The sequence below is a fragment of the Camellia sinensis genome, chromosome 8 (genome assembly GCF_055761805.1).
Source record: "Camellia sinensis isolate YWXY chromosome 8, ASM5576180v1, whole genome shotgun sequence".
Taxonomy (NCBI): Eukaryota; Viridiplantae; Streptophyta; class Magnoliopsida; order Ericales; family Theaceae; genus Camellia; species Camellia sinensis.
Genome location: NC_138968.1, coordinates 192,204,315 through 192,226,643, shown reverse-complemented (window position 1 = coordinate 192,226,643; position 22,329 = coordinate 192,204,315). Strand labels below are relative to the sequence as shown.

Here is a 22,329-nt window from a genome sequence, read left to right as displayed (position 1 = left end):
TTTATTTATTTTATTTTTAAAAAATAAATTTATTTAATTGTGTAAAAAATAAAATAAAATAAATTTTTATTTAATCTAGCTTAAAATAATTAAAATATTAGAGATATGTTTAATATTGCTATTACTTAGTAAACAATTGAAAAAAAGTAAAATAGTCTTTTGTTCATTTATCTTATCCAGTCCGTCTAATCAAACATTAGATTCACTAAAAATAGTCATTTCCAGACATCTAATTCCATAAAAAAATAAACACAGGATACATATATAATCCAACGAAATAATTCGAGAGATTCACAGTCTAGGATTTAAGACCGATGAATTCTAATCCCTCCTTATCCAATTTGTACAATCAAACACACCCCTAGATTAGTTGTGATGAGATGCTCCACATCCACTTGAGGAAGGAAAAAAATAAAAAATAAAAAATTGCAACATTCAAAAATTGGAAGAAAAAAAAATTAAAGAAAAGAATTTTTTTTGGACGTGGGGTCCACTGCGTTGTAGAAATTGAGCAAGGATCCTCTAGAGTTTTTTTTTCCTAAAGTTTCTTAGAGTGGTGTATTGTGTGGTTGAGATTTAATGACAAATCACATCAATTTTTCAGCATTAAATCTCGACCACACAATATATCACTTCGCAAAATAGAACATTCGCAAATATAAACCCTATTTTCCAAGAAAATTTTCACTTTCCGTCAAAGATCTGTTCTAAGCCCTATCCATGGCGAACTCTCTTCCTCTATAAAAACTGCTTATCACTCGTCCACCCCTACATTATCTCACGCCTCACTTTTCTGTATGTCCATTTTTATTTTCAGATCCCCACTCCTACACGAACCAATTTTCCCTCCTCCAAAACAACAAAATATGGCCGCTTGTATCCATTCCGCTCAAACAAACAGACTTTCTTGCGATCCAAACAGGTCCCAAGTCGATGATCATCTCTTCAATTTCGCAAAATTCTGCAGACCCAATTATCCCGATCATGTTTCCTGCGAACCCATTGCCCCAAATTAGCCGAAAACCACACATTCGCGCACAACAGTTGATGATGATCTGTGGCTGAGAATGAAAGACGAAGCTCGATCAGACGTTGATCAAGAACCCATATTATCAAGCTACTATTTTACCTCAATCTTGTCTCATGATTCCCTAGGAACTGCTCTAGGCAATCATCTCTCGTTGAAGCTGAGCGATTCGAGTCTTCCCAGTGGTACCCTCTATGATCTTTTCCTGGGGATGCTCGCAGAGGATCAAGAAATCATGAATGCTGTTAAAGATGATTTGAGGGCAGTGAAAGAGAGAGACCCAGCTTGTATTAGTTATGTGCACTGTTTCTTGAATTTCAAAGGCTTTCTTGCCATCCAAGCTCATAGGGTTGCACATAAGCTATGGACACGGGGGATGAAAATTTTAGCCCTTTTGATACAAAACAGAGTATCTGAAATGCTTGCAGTGGACATCCATACCGGGGCGAAGATCGGACGGGGGATATTGCTCGATCATGCGACCGGAGTGGTTGCGGAGAGACGGCAGTGATTGGAAATAATGTGTCAATTTTGCATAATGTGACATTGGGAGGCACTGGCAAGGCTTGTGGGGATAGGCATCCAAAAATTGGTGATGGGGTGTTGATTGGTGCAGGTACTTGTGTTTTGGGCAATGTTAGGATTGGGGATGGTGCTAAGATTGGGGCTGGGTCAGTGGTGTTGAAGGATGTGCCTCCTAGGACTACTGCTGTTGGGAATCCAGCTAGGTTGATTGGAGGGAAGGAAAATCCAATTAGGCTTGACAAGATTCCTAGTTTCACCATGGACCATACTTCACATATATGGTCTGATTATGTTATTTAGAGGCTCATTTCACTCTCCTAGTCGTATGATCATCGTACCTCGAAAATCCCATATTTCGAGATTCCTACCATATGGTGCGGTTGTGGAATCCTAGCCGATATTTTGAACCTTCTTTAGTCTTTCTTTTTTACTTTCTAGGAAGTTGGATTTTTGTTTTTACTTTTAAATGAGAGCTGAAGTTCTCCTATTAGCAAACAGAAATGCTTTTGAGCTGCTGATAACGTATATGTTGTTTTTGCCATTAAAATAGTGGGAAAATGTTGCCAAGACCACCATGTATTATTATTAGGTATCAAGTAAACATGTTTCTTGTCATATAATTGTTTTTTACATTGTTCTCTCTTATGTTCCATGACCACATTGTGCTATGAGTATGAAATGGAAATTATGAAATTCCCTTTACATTTTTTGTTCTTTGCATATTCCAAATTATGTTTTCTTTTGCCGAGTCTTTTTGACAGGTAAGCCACTCATAATCAATATCAACCATGATTTGTGAGAAATTCCATTGTCTTTTTAGCAAGGTATGCTTTGGCAATCATGAAATCTCTGCTAGAATATATTAGATTTGTTGTTGTTGAAAGGAAATTGTCATCTAATGCTATTGGAAATGATATGTCTATTGAAGAGATAGTTTCAAGCTTTTACTAATCTGTGGTACATCTATTTCCAATTTTCAATGCTAGATGTCTAACTCTGTGGTTGCCAAAATTTGAGCGTCACAAATAACATTTAGCAAACTAATAGGTTTCATCCAATATAGAGATGGGGTTGTTTTATTATGAAACACTCAAAATTGAGAGGAAAATATCGTTTTTCCCCCTTTATTCATTTATTTCATTTTTGGGTAAATTACATTGACACTCCCTGAGATTTATGTTTATTACAGTTTTTTCTCATCATTTGGAAATTACATTTCCCCCCTGAGATTTAAAGTTTCATTACAGATTTTCCCTCAGACCTTTTAATTATTTTAAATACCAATTTTACCCTCATTGGGTAAATTATATTAACACCCCTCACATTTTAGAAATTACAATCCCCTCCCTAAGGTTTAAAGTAGCATTATCAATTGCCCCATCGGTTAGTATTAGTTGGAAAAAAAATATTAATTGGAAAAAAATTAATTCAAAAAAAAAATTTTGTTAGTAAAATTTTTAAATTTTTGTTTAAAAATTAACGTAAACTCATTTTTTAAATTTACGTTTTTTTCTCAAATTTACAAACTGAGACAACCATTTATAAACTAAAAAAATTATTAAACAAGTTTTTATGACAGTTTTTTAAATTTTTGTAAATATAAATTGAAAACTGAAAACGAAATGGTTATCAAACAGGTCTCAGATGGTAAAAATATTGTAAAATAAAAAAATAATTAAATAAGTTACCAACGTAAGAAATGACTTATCAAAAGATTCTATGTATGGTTTGATTTTTAGAAAAAAAAAATTTAAAATTTAAAATTAATTTGGTTAAGAAATAAAAAATAAAAAAAAATATTTTTTTAAACGAAATGAAAATTAATTTTTTATTTTTTATTTATTAACCAAATTAATTTTTATTTTTTTAAAAAAAATTCTAAAAGTCAAACCATACATAGCCTAAGAATCTTTTGATAAGTCATTATGTTGGTAACTTATTTAATCATTTGTTAATTTTACGACATTTTTACCATCTGAAGCTTGCTTGGTAACCATTTCATTTTCAGTTTTCAATTTATATTTACAAAAATTTTAAAAACTGTCATGAAAACTTGTTTGATAATTTTTTTAGTTTATAAATGGTTGTCTCAGTTTGTAAATTTGAGGAAAAAACATAAATTTAAAAAATGAGTTTATGTTGGTTTTTAAACAAAAATTTAAAAATTTTACTAACAAATTTTTCTTTTTTCAATTAATTTTTTTTTTCAATGAATTTTTTTTTTCCAACTAATACTAACTGAGGGGGCAATTAGTAATATTACTTTAAATCTTTGGGAAGGGATTGTAATTTTTAAAATATGAGGGGTGTCAATGTAATTTACCCAATGAGGATAAAATTGGTATTTAAAAAAATTAAAAGGACTGAGGGGGAATCAGTAATGAAACTTTAAACCTCAAGGGGGAGATGTAATTTTCAAAAGGTAAAGAAAAAACTGTAATAAATATAAACCTCAGGGGGCGCCAGTGTAATTTACCCTTTATTTTTTGTTTTGTCCCCTGTTCTGTTGTGATGGTTGTGTTCCCTTCTTCTTCGTCTTCTTTTTTTTTTTTTTGGATGACTAAACAAAAAAAATAACAATAAACTAAATTCTAGTGCATAATTGCTTTGACGTTTATGTTTGTTTTTTGTTTTTGCTTTTTTGTTTGAAATGTTTAATAGACTAGATGAAGCCAAATATCTCATATATAAAAAAGAAAGAATTAACTCAAAGAGCATATATTTTTCTCAACTAAGATTCCCAAAAACTAGAAAGCAAAACTCTTAGTCGAAAAGGGAATCATACATCTGCAAAAATTCAAGGCTCCACAATGCATAAAACTGGAATCAATGCAATTTCATCAATCATCCCACAACACCCTTCTAAAAAACTTGTTTCTTTTTTCCTATGGAGTTTCAATTTCCCTCATTCTCAGTCCTTTGTACCTTATTCCTTTTTGTATTCATTGTTCTGAAAGCAGGTAAGAGATCCAAAACCAATAACTCAGCTTCAAATCTCCCCCCGGGACCACGGAAGCTACCCCTCATAGGAAACTTGCACCAACTTGCCGGCTCTTTACCTCACCATGCCCTACGAGACTTGGCCAACAAACATGGACCCCTGATGAGCCTACAATTCGGTGAAGTCCCCACTGTTATAATTTCTTCACCAGAAATCGCAAAGGAAGTGATGAAAACACACGATCTCATCTTTGCAACAAGGCCTCAGATTCTTGCTACAAAGATTATGACCTATGGTTTTACTAACATCGCCTTTGCTCCATATGGTGAATATTGGAGGCAAATGAGGAAAATTTGCACATTGGAGGTTCTGAGCGCAAAGCGTGTTCAATCATTTCGATCAATTAGAGAAGAAGAGTCATCAAATTTCATTAGATGGATCGCTTTGAAGGCAGGATCACCCATCAATCTGACTCAGAAAATTTACTCATCAGCATACACCATCACTTCGAGGGCTGCTTTTGGTAATAAGACTAAGGACCAAGAATCGTACATATTGATTATGGAGGAAACTGTAAAGGCTGCATCAGGGTTCAACATTGCTGATTTTTATCCTTCTGCTGAGTGGCTTCATTTGATCAGCGGAATAAAGTCCAAAATTGAGAAGCTGCAAAAAGAGGCAGATAGGATACTCGAAAACATCATCAACGAACATATAGCAGGCAAGGCGACAGAGACTGGCAAGGATAGAGCAGATGAAGATCTGGTTGATGCTCTTCTAAAATATCATGATCACGGGACAAATGAATTTTCCTTGACTATTGACAACATCAAAGCGGTTATCCAGGTTAGGGTTGCATCCAAGGTTTTAAAAAGCGGCCGCAACTGTTACGTAACGCCGTTACGTAACGGTTGTGGTGGTTACCGCCACCCGCTACGACCGCTTTTGCAGTGTGATTGAGATTCACAGGTGTGTTGGCCGTAGCGACTGCCGTAACGGTCTGTTACGCACCGTTACGTAACGGTTCCAAACTGCTTCTTTAAAAAAAAAAAACAAAAAAAAAAGTTGAAAATGAGAGAGGAGGGATAGAGAGAGAAGAGGGAAGATCAAGGTTCTGAAAAGCAGTTGCGGTCGCCGTAACTGTGGCGGTGGCCCGGTTGCGGTTGCGGGGTGTAAAGGCCATAGCGTAACGGTTGCGGTAACCGAAACTGTGAATTTTTTTATTTTTCATACAATTTGAAAAAAATTTACCGATACACATTTTTTTTTCCATAATCATATTTATTGGGTTTTAAAATAAATATTGATCAATGTTTGTAAATTTTTAAGTATGATCCAAATCAACAAATCAATAACATGTTATTCATCTTCCCTCTTCTCTCTCTCTCTCTCTCTCTCTCTCTCTCTCACTCCTCTATCTTCCCTCCTCATCTTTCCACTTCTCTCTCTATCACTCTTTCCCTATTTTCAGCTTTTTCTTTTTCGTTTTTTTTTCGAAAGAAGTAGTTTGGAACCATTACGTAACAGTACATAACAGGCCGTTACAACCGACACATCCGTGAATCTCAATCACACCGCAAAGCGGCTGTAGCAGGTGGTAACGGTTACGGCCGCTTTTTAAGATGGAGGAGTAAGAGATAGAGAGAGAAGATGAAAGATGAAGAACATGTTATTGATTTGTTGATTTAGATCATACTTAAAAATTTACAAACATTGATAAATATTTATTTTAAAACCCAATAAATATGATTATGAAAAAAAAATACGCATTTCGGTAAATTTTTTTCAAATTGTATGAAAAATAAAAAAAATTCACGATTTCGGTTACCACAATCGTTACGCTACGACCTTTACATCTCGTAACCGCGCCACTGCCACCGTTACAGCGATCGTAACCGCTTTTCAAAACCTTTGCACCTCAAATAAATCACTAAAGTCCATTATCATATTGAAGTTTCGTATTATTCCTTTGTAACTGACCAAGTCTCCAAGTTGTTTTTTTCTTTTTGATAACTCGGTATCCGGTCCATTGGGCCAACTAAACTGGGGATCAATCTCACTGTCCACTTTCACGGGTTGAAATTAAAGTCCGGATAAAGCCCCATATAGACTGGCCTCGAGAAATTGTTTGCATCTAGGAGGTTTTATCTGCCAGAACCAAGCCTTTGAAAAGGCCGATGTCCTTTATGTAGGATTGTTATTTTCATTTAAAGGGAAAATTACACAAAAGAGAGCAGAAATAACTAAACCTTGGATTTTTAACTTCTTCAATTTAAATCCGAGTCTTTTAAAGCTTTCTCAATCTCAACTATCCATCCATCTCCATTTAAAGGGAGCAAAAATTGTGCAACACATATGAAATTTGTAAAACAAAGTATAAACACAGTGGAAGAAAAAATTATAGTCATACCTTTTTCTACAGAGTCTGAATTGAAGGATCTCGTGGGTAAATCACATGCTTCCTGAATCTGATCAATCAACCCAGCAATGGAGTGATATTACAGAATGAATATCACATACACAAGTCACAGTGTAAAATGTCTCTTGATTGTTGTCTTTTTTGGAAAGTGTCAGTATATGGGAAAAACATACGACATACGTTGTTTTTCTCTTAATCACCCATATCCCATATCATATCAGATATATAGGATAATATCTCATCTATCCATATCAGTTAATATGATAGATATGGATATCCTAAGTGGTTATCCAAGTAAGTTTTGAATTTAAATTCAAATTTACATGGATAAGGTTCAAAAGGTTCAAAGGGTCATGCCACATGGGCGCCCAATTTCTAACATCTTCCACTCGGACATGAGTTGGCATGACACTGCCACATCTCTATCTCAATCTCCCCAAAAAATGAACAATCTCATACTAGCCACTACACCATGCGACCGTTGAGAACACCTGCATGTGGGAGCTCTATACTAGAAACTCAAAATGAACCAGCATAGAGACATTAACCCCAAAAAAATAAATAGTGTCTCATATACCCTAGACCCATCTAATTACACCGGTCCAAAAAACATCTCTAATCCCTCAAAAAGAGCATGTTTGACCCTTTCAATTCTTGCAATATATTCACACTTAATCCGCCTCTCATACAGAGCGATGTGAGTTGCCGGCAGTGAATATACAACAGTGGTGTAATACTAGATGATCTTCCCTTTGCCCTCATGCCATTTAGTTTAGGATTGACTGCTTTCCCAGTGATGTCCCTTAAGGCCGAATCATACATGACTGCAGACAACATACCAAAGTAGTAGAACATCAACCCCTTACCTTATGACATAGTCAAAAGTTACAAAATGGTACATAAATGAAAGTCATATCAATAATGACACGTAAGACTCACAGTGAGGAAACAGGGATCCATTCTCTCACCTCATTACTCAGTCGCCAAGCACATATAGTATGAATACATGTTACGGTGGAGTAACTCTTCCAAAAGAGTGACGTCATCCTTGATACACTGTACATATATTAGTCTAGTCGCTTTCTAGCGCCTAACCCGAATTCTCTATTTGCTCGCCTTCCAGGCGCCAAATGAGATCTCACATCTAGCTAATCATAACAGGCACAACATGAAAAGTGGGCACTAACATCCATGCTTGGTCCTTAACACGACCTCATCTTGGTTGTAACCAAGGCGACATGCATAGTGGATTATTTAAGCCTCTCTCGGCTTCAAATAAAAATAAACCACTAGTCTCATCCTTGCTTGCTCCCAAGCGCCAAGGGCGATTGCTCGTGTGAGTGAGCCAATCTTGCCTGCTGACATCATCATCTGCTAATTATTATGACACAAACCATAATAGTGTCAGCATCCCATCATCTCAAAATAAGCGATCGATTTAAAAAAAAAAAAAAATTTGACCACAGCTTGCGCAATTCTAGATTCCAAACATAAGCCTTATCAGCAACTCTTGCGATAAGTATATACAACGGAATCCACCATGTGCGCCTCACATGAAGTGATTCAAGATCACAATTTTAGATTCCAAACATAAGCCTTATCAGCACCTTTTGCGATAAGTATATACAACGGAATCCACCATGTGCGCCTCACATGAAGTGATTTAAGATCACTATCTCTTGCGCAATAACCTCTCTAAAGATATTTTGGTGACCAATTTGCGTTCATTCTTGATACGCCCAACTAGCGCATATGTGCCCAACTAGCGCATTGAATCTTACAAGGAGCAAATTAATATACTGCTAGTAAAACATTTTATCCACAGTCTAATGAGCAAGGCCAATGTCTAAACAACTCAGTTGACCATTTACCAAAGATAACACTTACCATGCCGAATACGCCCACATAGCGTACTTTAGGCTCCCACAACAAAGAAAAGATCAAGGAATATAGGTCATCTGTTTCTCCTAAAGACAATCCGAGGATTCACTTAATAGCTAAGGCTCTGGCTTTTACCGATAGGTAAGTCAATGGATTTGCAATTTTGCATCTAGAATCATTCTAGGTTATTCTTTATGTAAGTCATCGAAGACAAACCGAGAGTTTTCCTAAAACAATCCCTAAGGATCATACATCCGAGCATATAAATTACATCACCCATGTCCATCATATCTAAAATAGAGGACTGTCTACCCTAGGTAGCGACAACCTTATAAATTCCTGGCTCATAATGACTAAGTAAGGAAAAAGTTCTTTTAGGACCATTGATCATACCTCAGTGATCTTCATCGATCATCGTCGGCCTATCATGGCTTGACGAAATCTAAGAACCACTATTTGGATAACTGTTTAAGGCTGTAAAAGATTTATTGGAACTAGCAACCTTTTTTGCGCTCTTAACTTTTCACCATAAAAGCAGAAGGTAAATCCTTACGGATCTACTTATAGAATTCTCCAACAAGAAGTTGGGTCACAATGTCCACAAATCAATGTTCCGAACTTATGTCAATCATAGCCTAAGTCGAAATAACCTCACTTCCCAGGAGGAAGTCTTCTCATGGTCTACATTTTCCTCAATGGTGCGACTTTTCGGTATCTAGCAAGCCTTATGCCTCAACAATGACTATCCAAATTACGCATAACTTTAGAACAGTTTCGCGTCATAATGGAAAGTCAACCAAATTATAGAAATGGTTAATCCTCAAAGACTTTGTCTTAAATTGCGCAACATTAATCCACTTTCTAAAAACAGGGGACTAGAGTCTTTGGCATTATCGTAGGCTCTTTATCATCTTGCGGAGCAATCATGAATGTTTTCCTCTCAATCACCCAGTGATGACGTGGAAAAATTTCACAATTACTACCACGTAACTAAGAATGTAGAGTATTCTTCTCTAACGGATTAAACCATTAGTAAGCACATCGCTCCCACTGTCCCTAGGATAATGGAAATTTTTTTCCATTCTCAACTAGGCTACATAAAGCGCTATGCTTAGAATTCTCTATCTTATAGAGTTCCAAAACTCTATTCACGTTACCTTTACTAAGAAAACTTTATGTGCCTTAGTTATACTACCACAAAGCTGCTTACCTATATGCACATGACCCGGAGGGTTTGCATGACCGCATACAATAATGCGCCACACGACCCTTTGTGTTTACAAGACAACATACAATAATGCGCTATAGAACCCTAGGTCTTAACTTCGCAATCTTATGAGAAGTAAAATAACGATAAGCTGCTTAACGGTTACAGATCGCCCATAGATGGCTCTCTGCTAACCCATTACTCAAATGGAGTGTAAAATCTGATATGGAGGGCACTTAGTTAGGGATATAAGCAACAAACTAGTGCAATTCCCAATTGGGAAACATTTTGCGCCATTGTCCACCTAACATTAACAATACTTAATTCCTTATCTCTACTACACCATTGTGTTATTGAGTATTAGGAATAATCAATTTTCTAAGCATCCATTTCTCTTCACAGAGTTTTTTTCTAAAATAGTCTTAATTCCTTAATTCCTTTTCTAAGCATCCAATTTTCAAAAATCATCTCAAAACTTGACTTATGGGAGATCAAATAGTCTTGACTCAGATGCGTATCGTAATATATAAATGTGTCGAGATTGAGGCTTATCTATCATACCCTTACACATATCTAGTCACGATTATCATAGTGGACTAAATGCACCAAAACAAATGACCTTCTACGACTTTCCTACTTACTTGTGCGCACCCATTGCGAACAAAGTTACACATTCACATGAGAGCAGGATGTCATAAGCGAGTGGGCCTGAGAAGGCCTACTCAAACCATCGTGTCATCATCTCATTAATGTGATTAAGTATAATAAGCCACTGGTTCATGACCAATATCATAAACTAATTCCAATCAGCTTAATGTGTGAGTTCTCGAAGACAAGTTTTAAAGGTTTAGGCCCAACTAGGTAATGACTCACGACTAATTCATATTCACTAGATCATAAAAGGATGTCATGGAGATATCAAGTGCGCCTAAGTCGCAAATTTAACTAGTAAGTGCTAATCCCTTGCATCTTCAAGTCAATTTTATTCTCTATACACTTTAATGCATCTAGTTGAAAGATGACGATACTCCTCTTGTCATATCTATTTCTCGCTTCATAGTTACTTACAATTAATTCTACTATCCACAAGAAGGAGAGAATAAGCTATCAACTATGACAGCTCCTGAAGTAACTTAAGCGCGAATTAGGCTAAAGAGTCTAATTCAACACAATGCTCTCACGAGCCATGCGTCAAATTCTTAGAGTCATAACAACCTTGTCGGCCTTGACCTTTTCATTACTATGCCGCAACGTTTGTGCTTAGTGGTAAACGTTATTCAAAAAACGTTAGCCTACCTAAGGAATCATACAAAGAAGCCCCTCCTCATGTCTCACACTCAAGTGTGGAAACAGTAAGTGTCCAGACTTAAACAAGTTGGCAATGCTAATAGATTTTGCAGCCACTAAGCGCTAATCTTTTCACTCAGTGTTAACAGATTTTGCAGCTTCTAAGCGCTAATCTTTTCACATAGTGTCAATAGATTTTGCAGCTTCTAAGCGCTAATCTTTTAAATTCACATGATATTTCAACGCACACTATTATATTGCATGAAATTTTGCTCCATCCACTCCCAATAATTGGGTAGAAAGCAAAACACTGCTCATACTGGCTACTCGTCTTACACTTAATGACTAATTTATTTAAGCTCGCATTTCTTGGATGAAGTGACTCTTGAATGTTACTTCATTTAATGATGTAACATTATTTACAAGTCAAATTACAAAGTCAATCCGTGCAGCTCAATAGTCAAAATCATATACAGATCTATTGAGGGCTTACTAATTTCATAACTCCACAACTCGCCAACCAAAACTACGTAGCGTGCCGCTAACCATAGCGCACACATTAGTTTTTATTATGCCAAACAAGGCAACAAAACCACGACGACTTTGAGTCATGTTTCCTTACTTTGGCTCAATTAAGGTTTGACCTAAAGTCTCCAAGACTTTTGCTCATCTAAAGAATGGGATTACACTGTTCACATTTGAACATCTTTACTAAGTCTAGGTCAACCAATTAAGTTCTGTAAGCTAAGTCAATTTAGAGAGAAATTCGCATTGGGATTAATTTAATTAGCATAATATAATTTTGCCACAAAAATCTAAATTAAATAGTGACAATATTACACAAGTCGCAAGATCGAAAATCCGCTATGCTCGTAATCATCTATTGCGCCACAGGTGACAATTATCCAAAATTTAATTTAATTTATGCGCAAAATATTAGTTTTCGGGAGTTAATCTACAAAGATTTCTCTCAACCGAATAACCTCCCACTGACTATGGCATGTCTAAAAGCATGATAAAAAATTCTAATTCCATACAATAGCATCATAATATAGATTCACAATCAACTCATGCTATGTCACAATTAATAATGGAATTTAAACAAATAACAATTAATCATGCTATTATAATTACAACATATTAGTAACTCTAGGAAAAAAATAACAATATGCTGTATTTAATATTCAAATTATGCCATAACAGAAACTATATTACTTCAGAAATTTTCTAGAATTTTCTGGTATTTTCTGGAATTTTAAATAACTAATAAACACACATAAAATTAGAAATAAATATTTCAAAATTTGGTAAAATGCTATAACTATACCAATAAATAGTAAACTACAACAGTAGTCTACAATAAAAAATTCATCCCCATAAATTTAATCATGCAACACCAGATGCATTTTAAACCATAAATAATGAATTATTATTTCAGGAAAAATATTTTTTATTTTTATAAAATTTTCAAAATTTTACAGAAGATAAAAAATTTAATTCTGAGTCTAACGGTACCAACCACGCTTAAAACAAAGCTATAACGAATTAATTATGACCATTTAACGCGATTCAGAATTTAAAACAGAACAAACAGAGCCTTATGCATCAGCAGCCAAGCCGGCGGAGAAAAACGGCGCGGCTCGGCTCGGCTCGGCTCGGAGAGCGGCTCAGCGCGTGTCTCAGTGCCCGGCGCGCGTGTGAAAACGCAGAACAGCGCACGCGTGGCAGCGCGTCTTAGCGCGTGATGGCGCGTGGCAGCGCGTGTCCGCCGCTGACGGCGTCATCTGGAGCGTGAGGCACACCCGCCGCCTTCCGGGGTGTTTTCTGGTCCGATTTCGGTACTCCCGAACTCCATTTTTCACAACAAAAACATTTATGGCATCAAAAATCACATTTAATGAACATAAAAATGAGGTGTACCATACTCTCAATCTAATGGGAGTTGAAATTTTCCTCCTTCATAAACATTCATGTATATAATGTGTACATATATATATATATAAAATATACACATGATTAGAGAAAACACGAAAATACCCATTCATGCTCTGATACCAATGTAAATCTTAAGTAAACGCAACGGATGAAAAAATTATGGTCATACCTTTTTCTGCAGAGTCTGAATTGAAAGATCTCGTGGGTAAATCACGTGCTTCCTAAATCTGATCAATCAACCCAGCAATGGGATGATATTACAGAATGAATATCACCCACACAAGTCATAGTGCAAAATGGCTCTTGATCGTTGTATTTTTGGGAGAGTGTCAGTATATGGGAAAAACATACGACATACGTTGTTTTTCTCTTAATCACCCATATCCCATATCATATAAGATATATAGGATAATATCTCATCTATCCATATCAGTTGATATGATAGATATGGATATCCTAAGTGGTTATCCAAGTTAGTTTTGAATTTAAATTCAAACTTACATGGATAAGGTTCAAAAGGTTCAAAGGGTCATGCCACATGGGCGCCCAATTTTTAACAACATCTTCTCATTCGTTCTTTCAACTTAACGTCAATGCCAACTTCACTTCAACTACACCAAATCACAATCACCCCTTACCACCCATCTCATTTCTACTATTCACCTAACCACACAGTGTCCTCCCCTTCCTGTTCCCCTAGCGTCACCCGCCACACTCGCCTTCTCCTTCTCCTTCCTCTTCCCCTTTCCATTAGTACATTTAGACTTTAATGGATGAATGGTTGAGATTGGAATCATTTCATAAGACCAGAGTTTAGAGTGAAGAAATTAAAAACTCAGGATTTTAGTTGTTATTGGAGAAGAACCTGATTTTTTCCCTTGATTAAATTTATTTTGTCGACTGTGAAGACAAGAAAACAGGATTTTAATTGTTAACTGAAGTTTGTCAATTCTATATTATCAGGACATTTTCAGTGCTGGGAGTGAGACATCAGCAACTACTGTAGACTAGGCCATGTCAGAAATGATGAAAAACCCAAGAATCATGAGAAAGGCACAAGCCGAGGTGAGACAGGTTTTCAATGGCAAAGGAAAGGTTGATGAAACGGGCATTCAAGAATTGAACTACTTTAAGTAGGTGATCAAAGAGACGCTTCGATTACACCCTACACTTCCTCTGCTACTTCCAAGAGAATGTGGAGAGAGATGTAAGATCAACGGGTATGAAATTCCGGTGAAAACCAAAGTCATCATCAATGGGTGGGCAATCGGAAGAGATCCAAACTACTGGAGTGATCCTGAGTGCTTTATGCCATAGAGATTTTTTGATAGTTCAATTGATTTCAAAGGGAATAACTTTGAATTTATACCATTTGGTGCTGGAAGAAGGATATGCCCAGGGATGGCATTTGGACTGGCCAATGTTGAAATGCCACTTACACAGTTTTTGTATCATTTTGATTGGAAGCTCCCTGGTGGAATGAACCAAAAGAAACTAGACTTGACTGAGGCCTTTGCTGTTACAGTTAGGAGAAAAGAAGATCTCAACTTAATTGCTGTCCCTTATAAACCCATACCAAATTGAAACATGGACAAAAAAGATACGAGCTTAGAAATCGGTCCCAAGACACTTACAAGTGATGGGCCCTATGTGGAGCTCAGACATTGTGGGATTCATTTTTTTGGGTATTTTGTGACCCGTTTCTATATGTTGAAGCATAGATGCATTTGGTATTGTCTCACTCCTTAATTTATTTATGTTTCAGTCAATTTCTGAACTCTAATTATATTTTCTTGTAAAAGATATACTGAGCATGAAATCTAAAGAATCAGATTGAAGAGATACATATGTTGAGTATTTCTTTTGCCTTTAATTATCAAGTTTAATATTGTTTAGTGTGATTATCAATTAAGGTTCTCGTTCCATTTTTATCTTTCTCATTTTTTTCTATTAATTGGTATACAAGACTCGTATAATCTCAAATTCAAGGTTAATTATTCGAATGAATTCATAGAGAGGCAGCCTTACTAATTTCTTTTCATAGAGAGGCAACCTTATGGATCAAGAAATCATGACTGCTGTTAAAGATGATTTGAGGGCAGTGAAAGAGAGAGATCCAGCTTGTATTAGTTATGTGCACTGTTTCTTGAATTTCAAATTTTTGTTTTTACTTTTAAGTGAGCTGAAGTTCTATTAGCAAACAGAAATGCTTTTGAGCTGCTGATAACACACAACAAGCTCTTTGTTGGGCTGCTTGTTTTTGCCATTAAAATAGTGGGAAAACGTTGCCAAGACCACCATGCATTATTATTAGGTATCAAGTAGACATGATTCTTGTCATATATTTGCTTTTTACATTGTTCTCTTATGTTCCACGACCACATTGTGCTATGAGTATGAAATGGAAAAATTCCCTTTACATTTTTTGTTCTTTGCATATTCCAAAGAAAGTTTTCTTCTGCTGTCTTTTTGACAGGTAAGCCACTCATAATCAATATCAACCATGATTTGTGAGAAATTCCATTGTCTTTTTAGCAAGGTATGCTTTGGCAGTCATGAAATCTCTGCTAGAATATATTAGATTTGTTGTTGAATGGAAATTGTCATCTAATGCTATTGGAAATGAGATGTCCATTGAAGATAGTTTCAAGCTTTAACTAATCTATGGTAGATGTCTATTTCCAAATTTCAATCCTAGATACTTTGTGGTTGCCAAAATTTGAACATCACAAATAAGTTTTAGCAAATTAATAGGTTTCATCCAATACTTAGAGATAGGGTTGTTTTATGATAGAACACTGAAAATTGAGATTGTGAGTGGAAAAAGGTGTTTTTTTTCCCCTTTATTTTTTTATTTTTTGGTTTTTTTTTTCCCCTGTTATGTTGTGTTTCCTCCTCCTCCTTCTTCTTTCCATTTTTTTTTTTTTTTGGTTGTTTGTTTTTAATCTTTGGACGACTAAACAAAAAAGGGCAAATTATACTAGCAATCTTTATAGATTAAAACTTGTGTTACTTTGATCTCTGACTTTTTAATTGTGACACATTTGACCATAAATTTTGAATCTTGTTCCAAATAAGAATAATTGAAAATACCATTGCTCAATTTCAAGGGCAAAGTAATTAATTTGATAAAATATAAATTAATTTGACAAAAATAAATGTCAAAAAAATATTTTTGAATTTTTAAAAATTATTTCTAATCACCAAAGATAAAATGTAAAATTGATAAATCTTTTACACAGTTATTATTATTTGTTTTTACCAAATTAATTTTTATTATGTGTTTGGATGATAATCATGTAATGGGTAATTGTTTTTATTTTCATTAAATTAGTTTCTATTTTTTCAAAAGTCAAATATGGCGACACTTTGATATCAATATTAAACCAATCCATTAAATCAAAAATCCAAAACTAAAAACATTTCATATATTAAATATATCGATTACACATTAAAAGCTTAACAATCACTCATTACATGATTATCATCCAAACACATAATAAAAATTAATTTGGTAAAATAAATAAATAAATAAATGCGTAAAAGATTTATCAATTTTACATAATTTTAGTTTGGGTCAGTAGAAATAATTTTAAAAATATTTTTTTGACGTTTATTTTTATCAAATTAGTTTATATTTTATCAAATTGACAACTTTACCCTTGAAATTGAGTAATGATATCTTCAATTATCCTTATTTGGAACAAGATTCAAAATTCAGGGTTACATGTGTCTCAATTGTCCTTATAGGGACTATTAGTGTAATTCTCCCAACAAAAAAATAACAACAATAGAATAAAATTATGGTGCATTATTGCGTCGCCATTCATGTTTATTTTTTGTTTTTGTTTTCGATGTTTAATACACTAGATGAAGCCAAATATCTCATATATAAAAGAAGGAAAAGAATCAACTCAAAGAGCAACTATTTTTCTCTTCTATAATTCCAAAAAACTAGAAAACAAAACATTTAGTTGAGTGGGAATCAGACATCTGCAAAAATCCAAGGCTCCACAATGCATAAAACTGGAATCACTGCAATTTCATCGATCATCCCACAAGACCTTTCAAAAGAACTTGTTTCTTTTATCCTACGGAGTTTCAATTTCCCTCCTTCTCAATCCTTTGTACTTTGTTCCTCTTTGTATTCATTGTTCTGAAAACAGGTAAGAGATCCAAAACCAATAACTCAGCTTCAAATCTCCCCCTGGGACCACGGAAGCTACCTCTCATAGGAAACTTGGACCAGCTTGCCGGCTCTTTACCTCACCATGCCCTACAAGACTTGGCCAACAAACATGGACCCCTGATGAGCCCACAATTCGGTGAAATCCCCACTTTTATAATTTCTTCGCCAGAAATTGCTAAGGAAGTGATGAAAACACACGACCTCATCTTTGCAACAAGGCCTCAAATTCTTGCTACAAAGATCATGACCTATGGTTTTACTAACATTGCCTTTGCTCCATATGGTGAATATTAGAGACGAATATGGAAAATTTGCACATTGGAGCTTCTGAGCGCAAAGCGTGTTCAATCATTCCGATCAATTAGAGAAGAAGAGTCATCAAATTTCATCAAATGGATCGCTTCGAAGGCAGGATCACCCATCAATCTGACTCAGAAAATTTACTCATCAGCATACACCGTCACTTCGAGGGCTGCTTTTGGTAATAAAACTAAGGATCAAGAATCGTACATATCGATTATGGAGGAAACTGTAAAGGCTGCAGCAGGGTTCAACATTGCTGATTTTTATCCTTCTGCTGAGTGGCTTCATTTGATCAGCGGAATAAAGTCCAAAATTGAGAAGCTGCAAAAAGAGGCAGATAGGATACTCGGAAACATCATCAATGAACATATAGCGGGCAAGACGACAGAGACTGAGTCCATTACCATATTGAAGTTTAGCATTAGACCTTTGTAACTGACCAAGTCTCCAAGTTTTTTTTTTTTTTTTTTTTTTTTTTATAACTTGGTATCCGGTCTATTGGACTGCCTAATTGGGGATCAATCCCACCATCCATTTCCACGGGTTCAAATTAAAGTCGGAATAAAGCCCTATATGGACTGGCCAGAAGAAATTATTTACACCTAAGAGGTTGCATCTACCAGAACTAAGCCTTTAAAAAGGCCAATGTCCTTTATATAAAATTATTATTTTCATTTAATGGGAAAATTACACAAAAAAGAGCATAAACAGCTAAAACCCGGATTTTTAACTTCTTCAATTTAAATCAGTGTCTTTTAAAGCTTTCTCAATCTCAACTATCCATCCATTTTCATTTAAAGGGTGCAAAATTTGTGCAACACAAGTGGCATCTTCTCATTCGTTCTTTCAACTTAACGTCAATGCCAACTTCACTTCAACTACACCAAATCACAATCACCACTTACCACCTATCTCATTTCTACTATACACTCACCCCTTCCCCTTTCCGTTAGTGCATTTAGACTTTAATGGATGAATGGTTAGATTGGAATCATTTTATAAGACCAGAGATTAAAGTGAAGAAATTAAAAACTCAGGATTTTATTTGTTATTGGGGAAGAACCTGATTTTCCTTGATTAAATTTATTTTGTTGAATATGAAGACAAGCAAACAGGATTTCAATTGTTAATTCATGTTTGTCAATTCTATATTATCAGGACATTTTCGGTGCTGGGAGTGAGACATCAGCAATGACTGTAGACTGCCATGTCTGAAATGATGAAAAACCCAAGAATCATGAGAAAGGCACAAGCCGAGGTGAGACAGGTTTTCAATGGCAAAGGAAAGGTTAATGAAACGGGCATTCAAGAATTGAACTACTTGAAGTTGGTGATCAAAGAGACGCTTCGATTACACCCTGCACTTCCTCTACTACTTCCAAGAGAATGTGGAGAGAGATGTGAGATCAATGGGTATGAAATTCCATGAAAACCAAAGTCATCATCAATGCGTGGGCAATCGGAAGAGATCCAAACTACTAGAGTGATCCTGAGTGCTTTAGGCCAGAGAGATTTTTTGATAGTTCAATTGATTTCAAAGGGAATAACTTCGAATTTATACCATTTGGTGCTGGAAGAAGGATATGCCCAGGGATGGCATTTGGGCTGGCTAATGTTGAAATGCCACTTGCACAGTTTTTGTATCATTTTGATTGGAAGCTCCCTGGTGGAATGAACCAAGAGGAACTAGACATGACTGAGGCCTTTGCTGTGACAGTTAGAAGAAAAGGAAGACCTCAGCTTAATTGCTGTCCCTTATAAACGTATACCAAATTGAAACATGGAGGAAAAAGATAGCACATAAATCGGTCACAGGACACTTACAAGTGATGGGTTCTATTGTGTAGTTCAGACATTGTGGGATTCATTTTCTTGAGTGTTTTGTCACCAGTTTCTGCATGTTGAAGAATAGATGTACTTGGTACCTACTTAATTTATTTATGTTTTAGTCAATTTTAGAACTCTAATTATCCTTTTTTTGTAAAAGATATATATAGTGTGATTATATAGTGCTTGAACTAAAAAATCAAAGTCAGGAAATATATATATTGAGAATTTATTTTGCTTTTAATTATCAAGTTTAATATTGTTTAGTGTGATTATCAATTAAGGTTCTCTTTCCATTTTTATCTTTTTCACTTTTTTCTATTAATTGATTTACAAGACTCGTATCCTCTCAAATGCAAGGGTAATTATTCCAATAAACTCAGAGAGGCAACCTTAATGCTATGTTTAGATTTTTGAATTTGTTAAGTGAAAAGAAAAGAGAAGATAAATGAAATTAATTACTCCTTCCATCCCATATTATTTGTCCATCTTTCCTTTTTTGGATGTCCCAAAATATGTCTATTTTGAAAAGTCAAAACATAAAATTCTAGAAAATTCCAAAACTACCCTTTAAAAACAATTATAAATATATTTAATAATGAGAATAAAAGGGGCAATATGGTAAATTAATATATTTTGATTTGACTTCAAAGCAATAATTACACATCCCACTAAAAAGTTAGAATCCCCAAAAGGGACTATTATTGTGGGACGGAGGGAGTATATTCATTTAAAAAAAATAAAATTAAATGTAACAATGATACTTACATTGTTATTGATATTTGATATCACTATCTAGTATTTATGTTGTTTCCAAGGCCTTTGGCCTAGTGGTTGTATAGTATCATTTTGTGGTGTAAAATTGCAGATTTAACTCTTACGGAAAGTAGTTTGATATCATTTGTGGTGTTATTTCTTCCCAGTTTGGTTCATTTGTGATGTTTATTTCTCCCTAAGTTTGGTGATGATTCACTTAGTTTGTGTTACAATTTCTCATTGATCGAGATTACCATATAGACAATACCAAATGATATTCCAGAAGTATCCAATAATTTTCCCAATGGTGGTAATCTTGTCTCCAACCTCAGCTCCTCACTATGTGACAACAGTTGTTTTTAATTTGAGAAATACTATATAGTGAGAGAGATTGAAACAGAAAGACAGATGTTTTGGGACAACTTATAGGAATTTCAATTCAAGTTGGACTTCTCTGTAGCCACTTTATTAGACTAGATAACATATTAAAAATCAAGGATTGCTTCTTATCATCATCAACTTATACAAAACAAACAAGACATATATATATTGTACGGGAAAGAAATAAACATTCTCGTGTAATCCTGTTGATCAAGTCTGCACTCCTCCAAACGTCGTCGCTTTACTCCCTGAAAACACAAACGTGAGCTAGCCGGCGGGTGTGTGCCGGAAACCCCTCTGATGCCTAAGTCAGCAAAATAGACAAGTAGACAAAAAGCTCTGTGTATCAAAGTTGTGTTACCTTTCCATAGGTGATGTTATAAGCTTTTATAGGTTCCGCGTGGCACAATCCAAGTAGGACTCTTACTCCTCCATGTAGAGTCCTCCTAGGAATCACATTCTTGAAAGATAATGCTTTATCCTTCAACACCCCCCTCACTGCTTAAACCAAGTGAGATGGTTTTACCACGGTTGGATGTCAATACGACCGAGCTATCATGACCATGCTAAAGCCGCAGACTAGACCGAGCTCCAGCTAGCTTGGTTCTTCCTTTCACTGCGTGTACCTCGGTTTGACATGCTCCAACTGTGGTGTTTACTTACTACCGTGCTAACCGTAGTAAACCCCCGACCAAGCTAATGATAGCTAGGTCCACCGCAAGAAGCCCAAATACCTTGGTTTTGAATACCCTGACCTTTACTCCGTCTGGTGACCGTCATTACACTTGGACCGAGCTAACACTTGCGATCCACTTGCTAAACTCTTTTTACCGTGGCTAACACCTTTACCTCGGCTGACATCTTTACCTCGGCTTACCCTTTACCTCGGCTGATAGCTTTACCTCGGCTAACATTGCGGTCAACCAAGTCACTTCGGCTCTTCTCTCCGTTTGACTACCTTGCTTGGTAGCTCGGCCATAGCGTTGACCGCCTCTAGGAAGTAGCTAAGTCCTGTAGCTAGGTCCCGTGGCTAGGTCTCATAGCTAGGCCGCGTAGCTAGGTCCAATAACATGGTTTCGTAGCTAGGTCTTGTAGCTCGGTCTCGTAGATAGGTCCTATAAACATCTTTGACTGCCACTCCAACCTAGCTCGGCCTAATTTGTCTACACAAAGTACCCTCTCACATATATATATATATATATATATTAGCATTACAGAATCAAATTAGTCATATCCTGAGTATTTTGGAGAAAAGCAGGAGATAAATATATCAGTTGTGCTACTCACATAGAAAAAATTCACATGATGGAACATAAATATGAGATAAAATGTTCACTACATCAATAATTGTCAATATTGTCTCACATTTATGTATTCTATGTGCGAAACTTTCTGTGCACACGTAGAATTTTTCATAATATGCAACACATGCTCAGTAGAGGAGACAAATTTTCTACACATCAATTAACAGCTATGAGAAACTTTTTGTAGTTGTTCATATCATACAGGTCATGAATGGCGGCTACACTGATATCTGGTGACAAACTAAATCTAGAAAAAAACAAGGCACAGAGAAAAAAGATTCAGATAAATATTAAAATTTCCAAATTTGATCATTCTGGGTGTATTGAGTAGTTCCAAGCGTGAGGCT

General features: G+C 35.6%; 2 protein-coding genes and 1 pseudogene across 2 annotated transcripts in view; all 3 read left to right on the top strand.

Annotated features, from left to right (window-relative positions):
• Window positions 1-14,962, top strand: part of LOC114318971 (premnaspirodiene oxygenase) — a 28,408-nt gene extending 13,446 nt beyond the window's left edge. Inside the window, 3 exon segments of the mRNA XM_082884487.1 lie at window positions 2,314-2,376; window positions 4,513-5,339; window positions 14,186-14,962. Coding sequence (XP_082740613.1) covers window positions 4,656-5,339; window positions 14,186-14,806 — 1,305 coding nt within the window. The 5' untranslated portion in view covers window positions 2,314-2,376; window positions 4,513-4,655 and the 3' untranslated portion in view covers window positions 14,807-14,962.
• Window positions 680-2,167, top strand: LOC114318969 (serine acetyltransferase 3, mitochondrial). Its single transcript, XM_082884488.1, is given in 2 exon segments — window positions 680-1,518; window positions 1,521-2,167. Coding segments are annotated over 2 exon segments (783 nt in total). The 5' UTR covers window positions 680-1,067; the 3' UTR covers window positions 1,853-2,167.
• Window positions 14,963-15,293: 331 nt separating the features above from the next.
• LOC114318968 (cytochrome P450 71D9 pseudogene) lies at window positions 15,294-19,792 on the top strand (annotated as a pseudogene).
• Window positions 19,793-22,329: the final 2,537 nt, after the last annotated feature.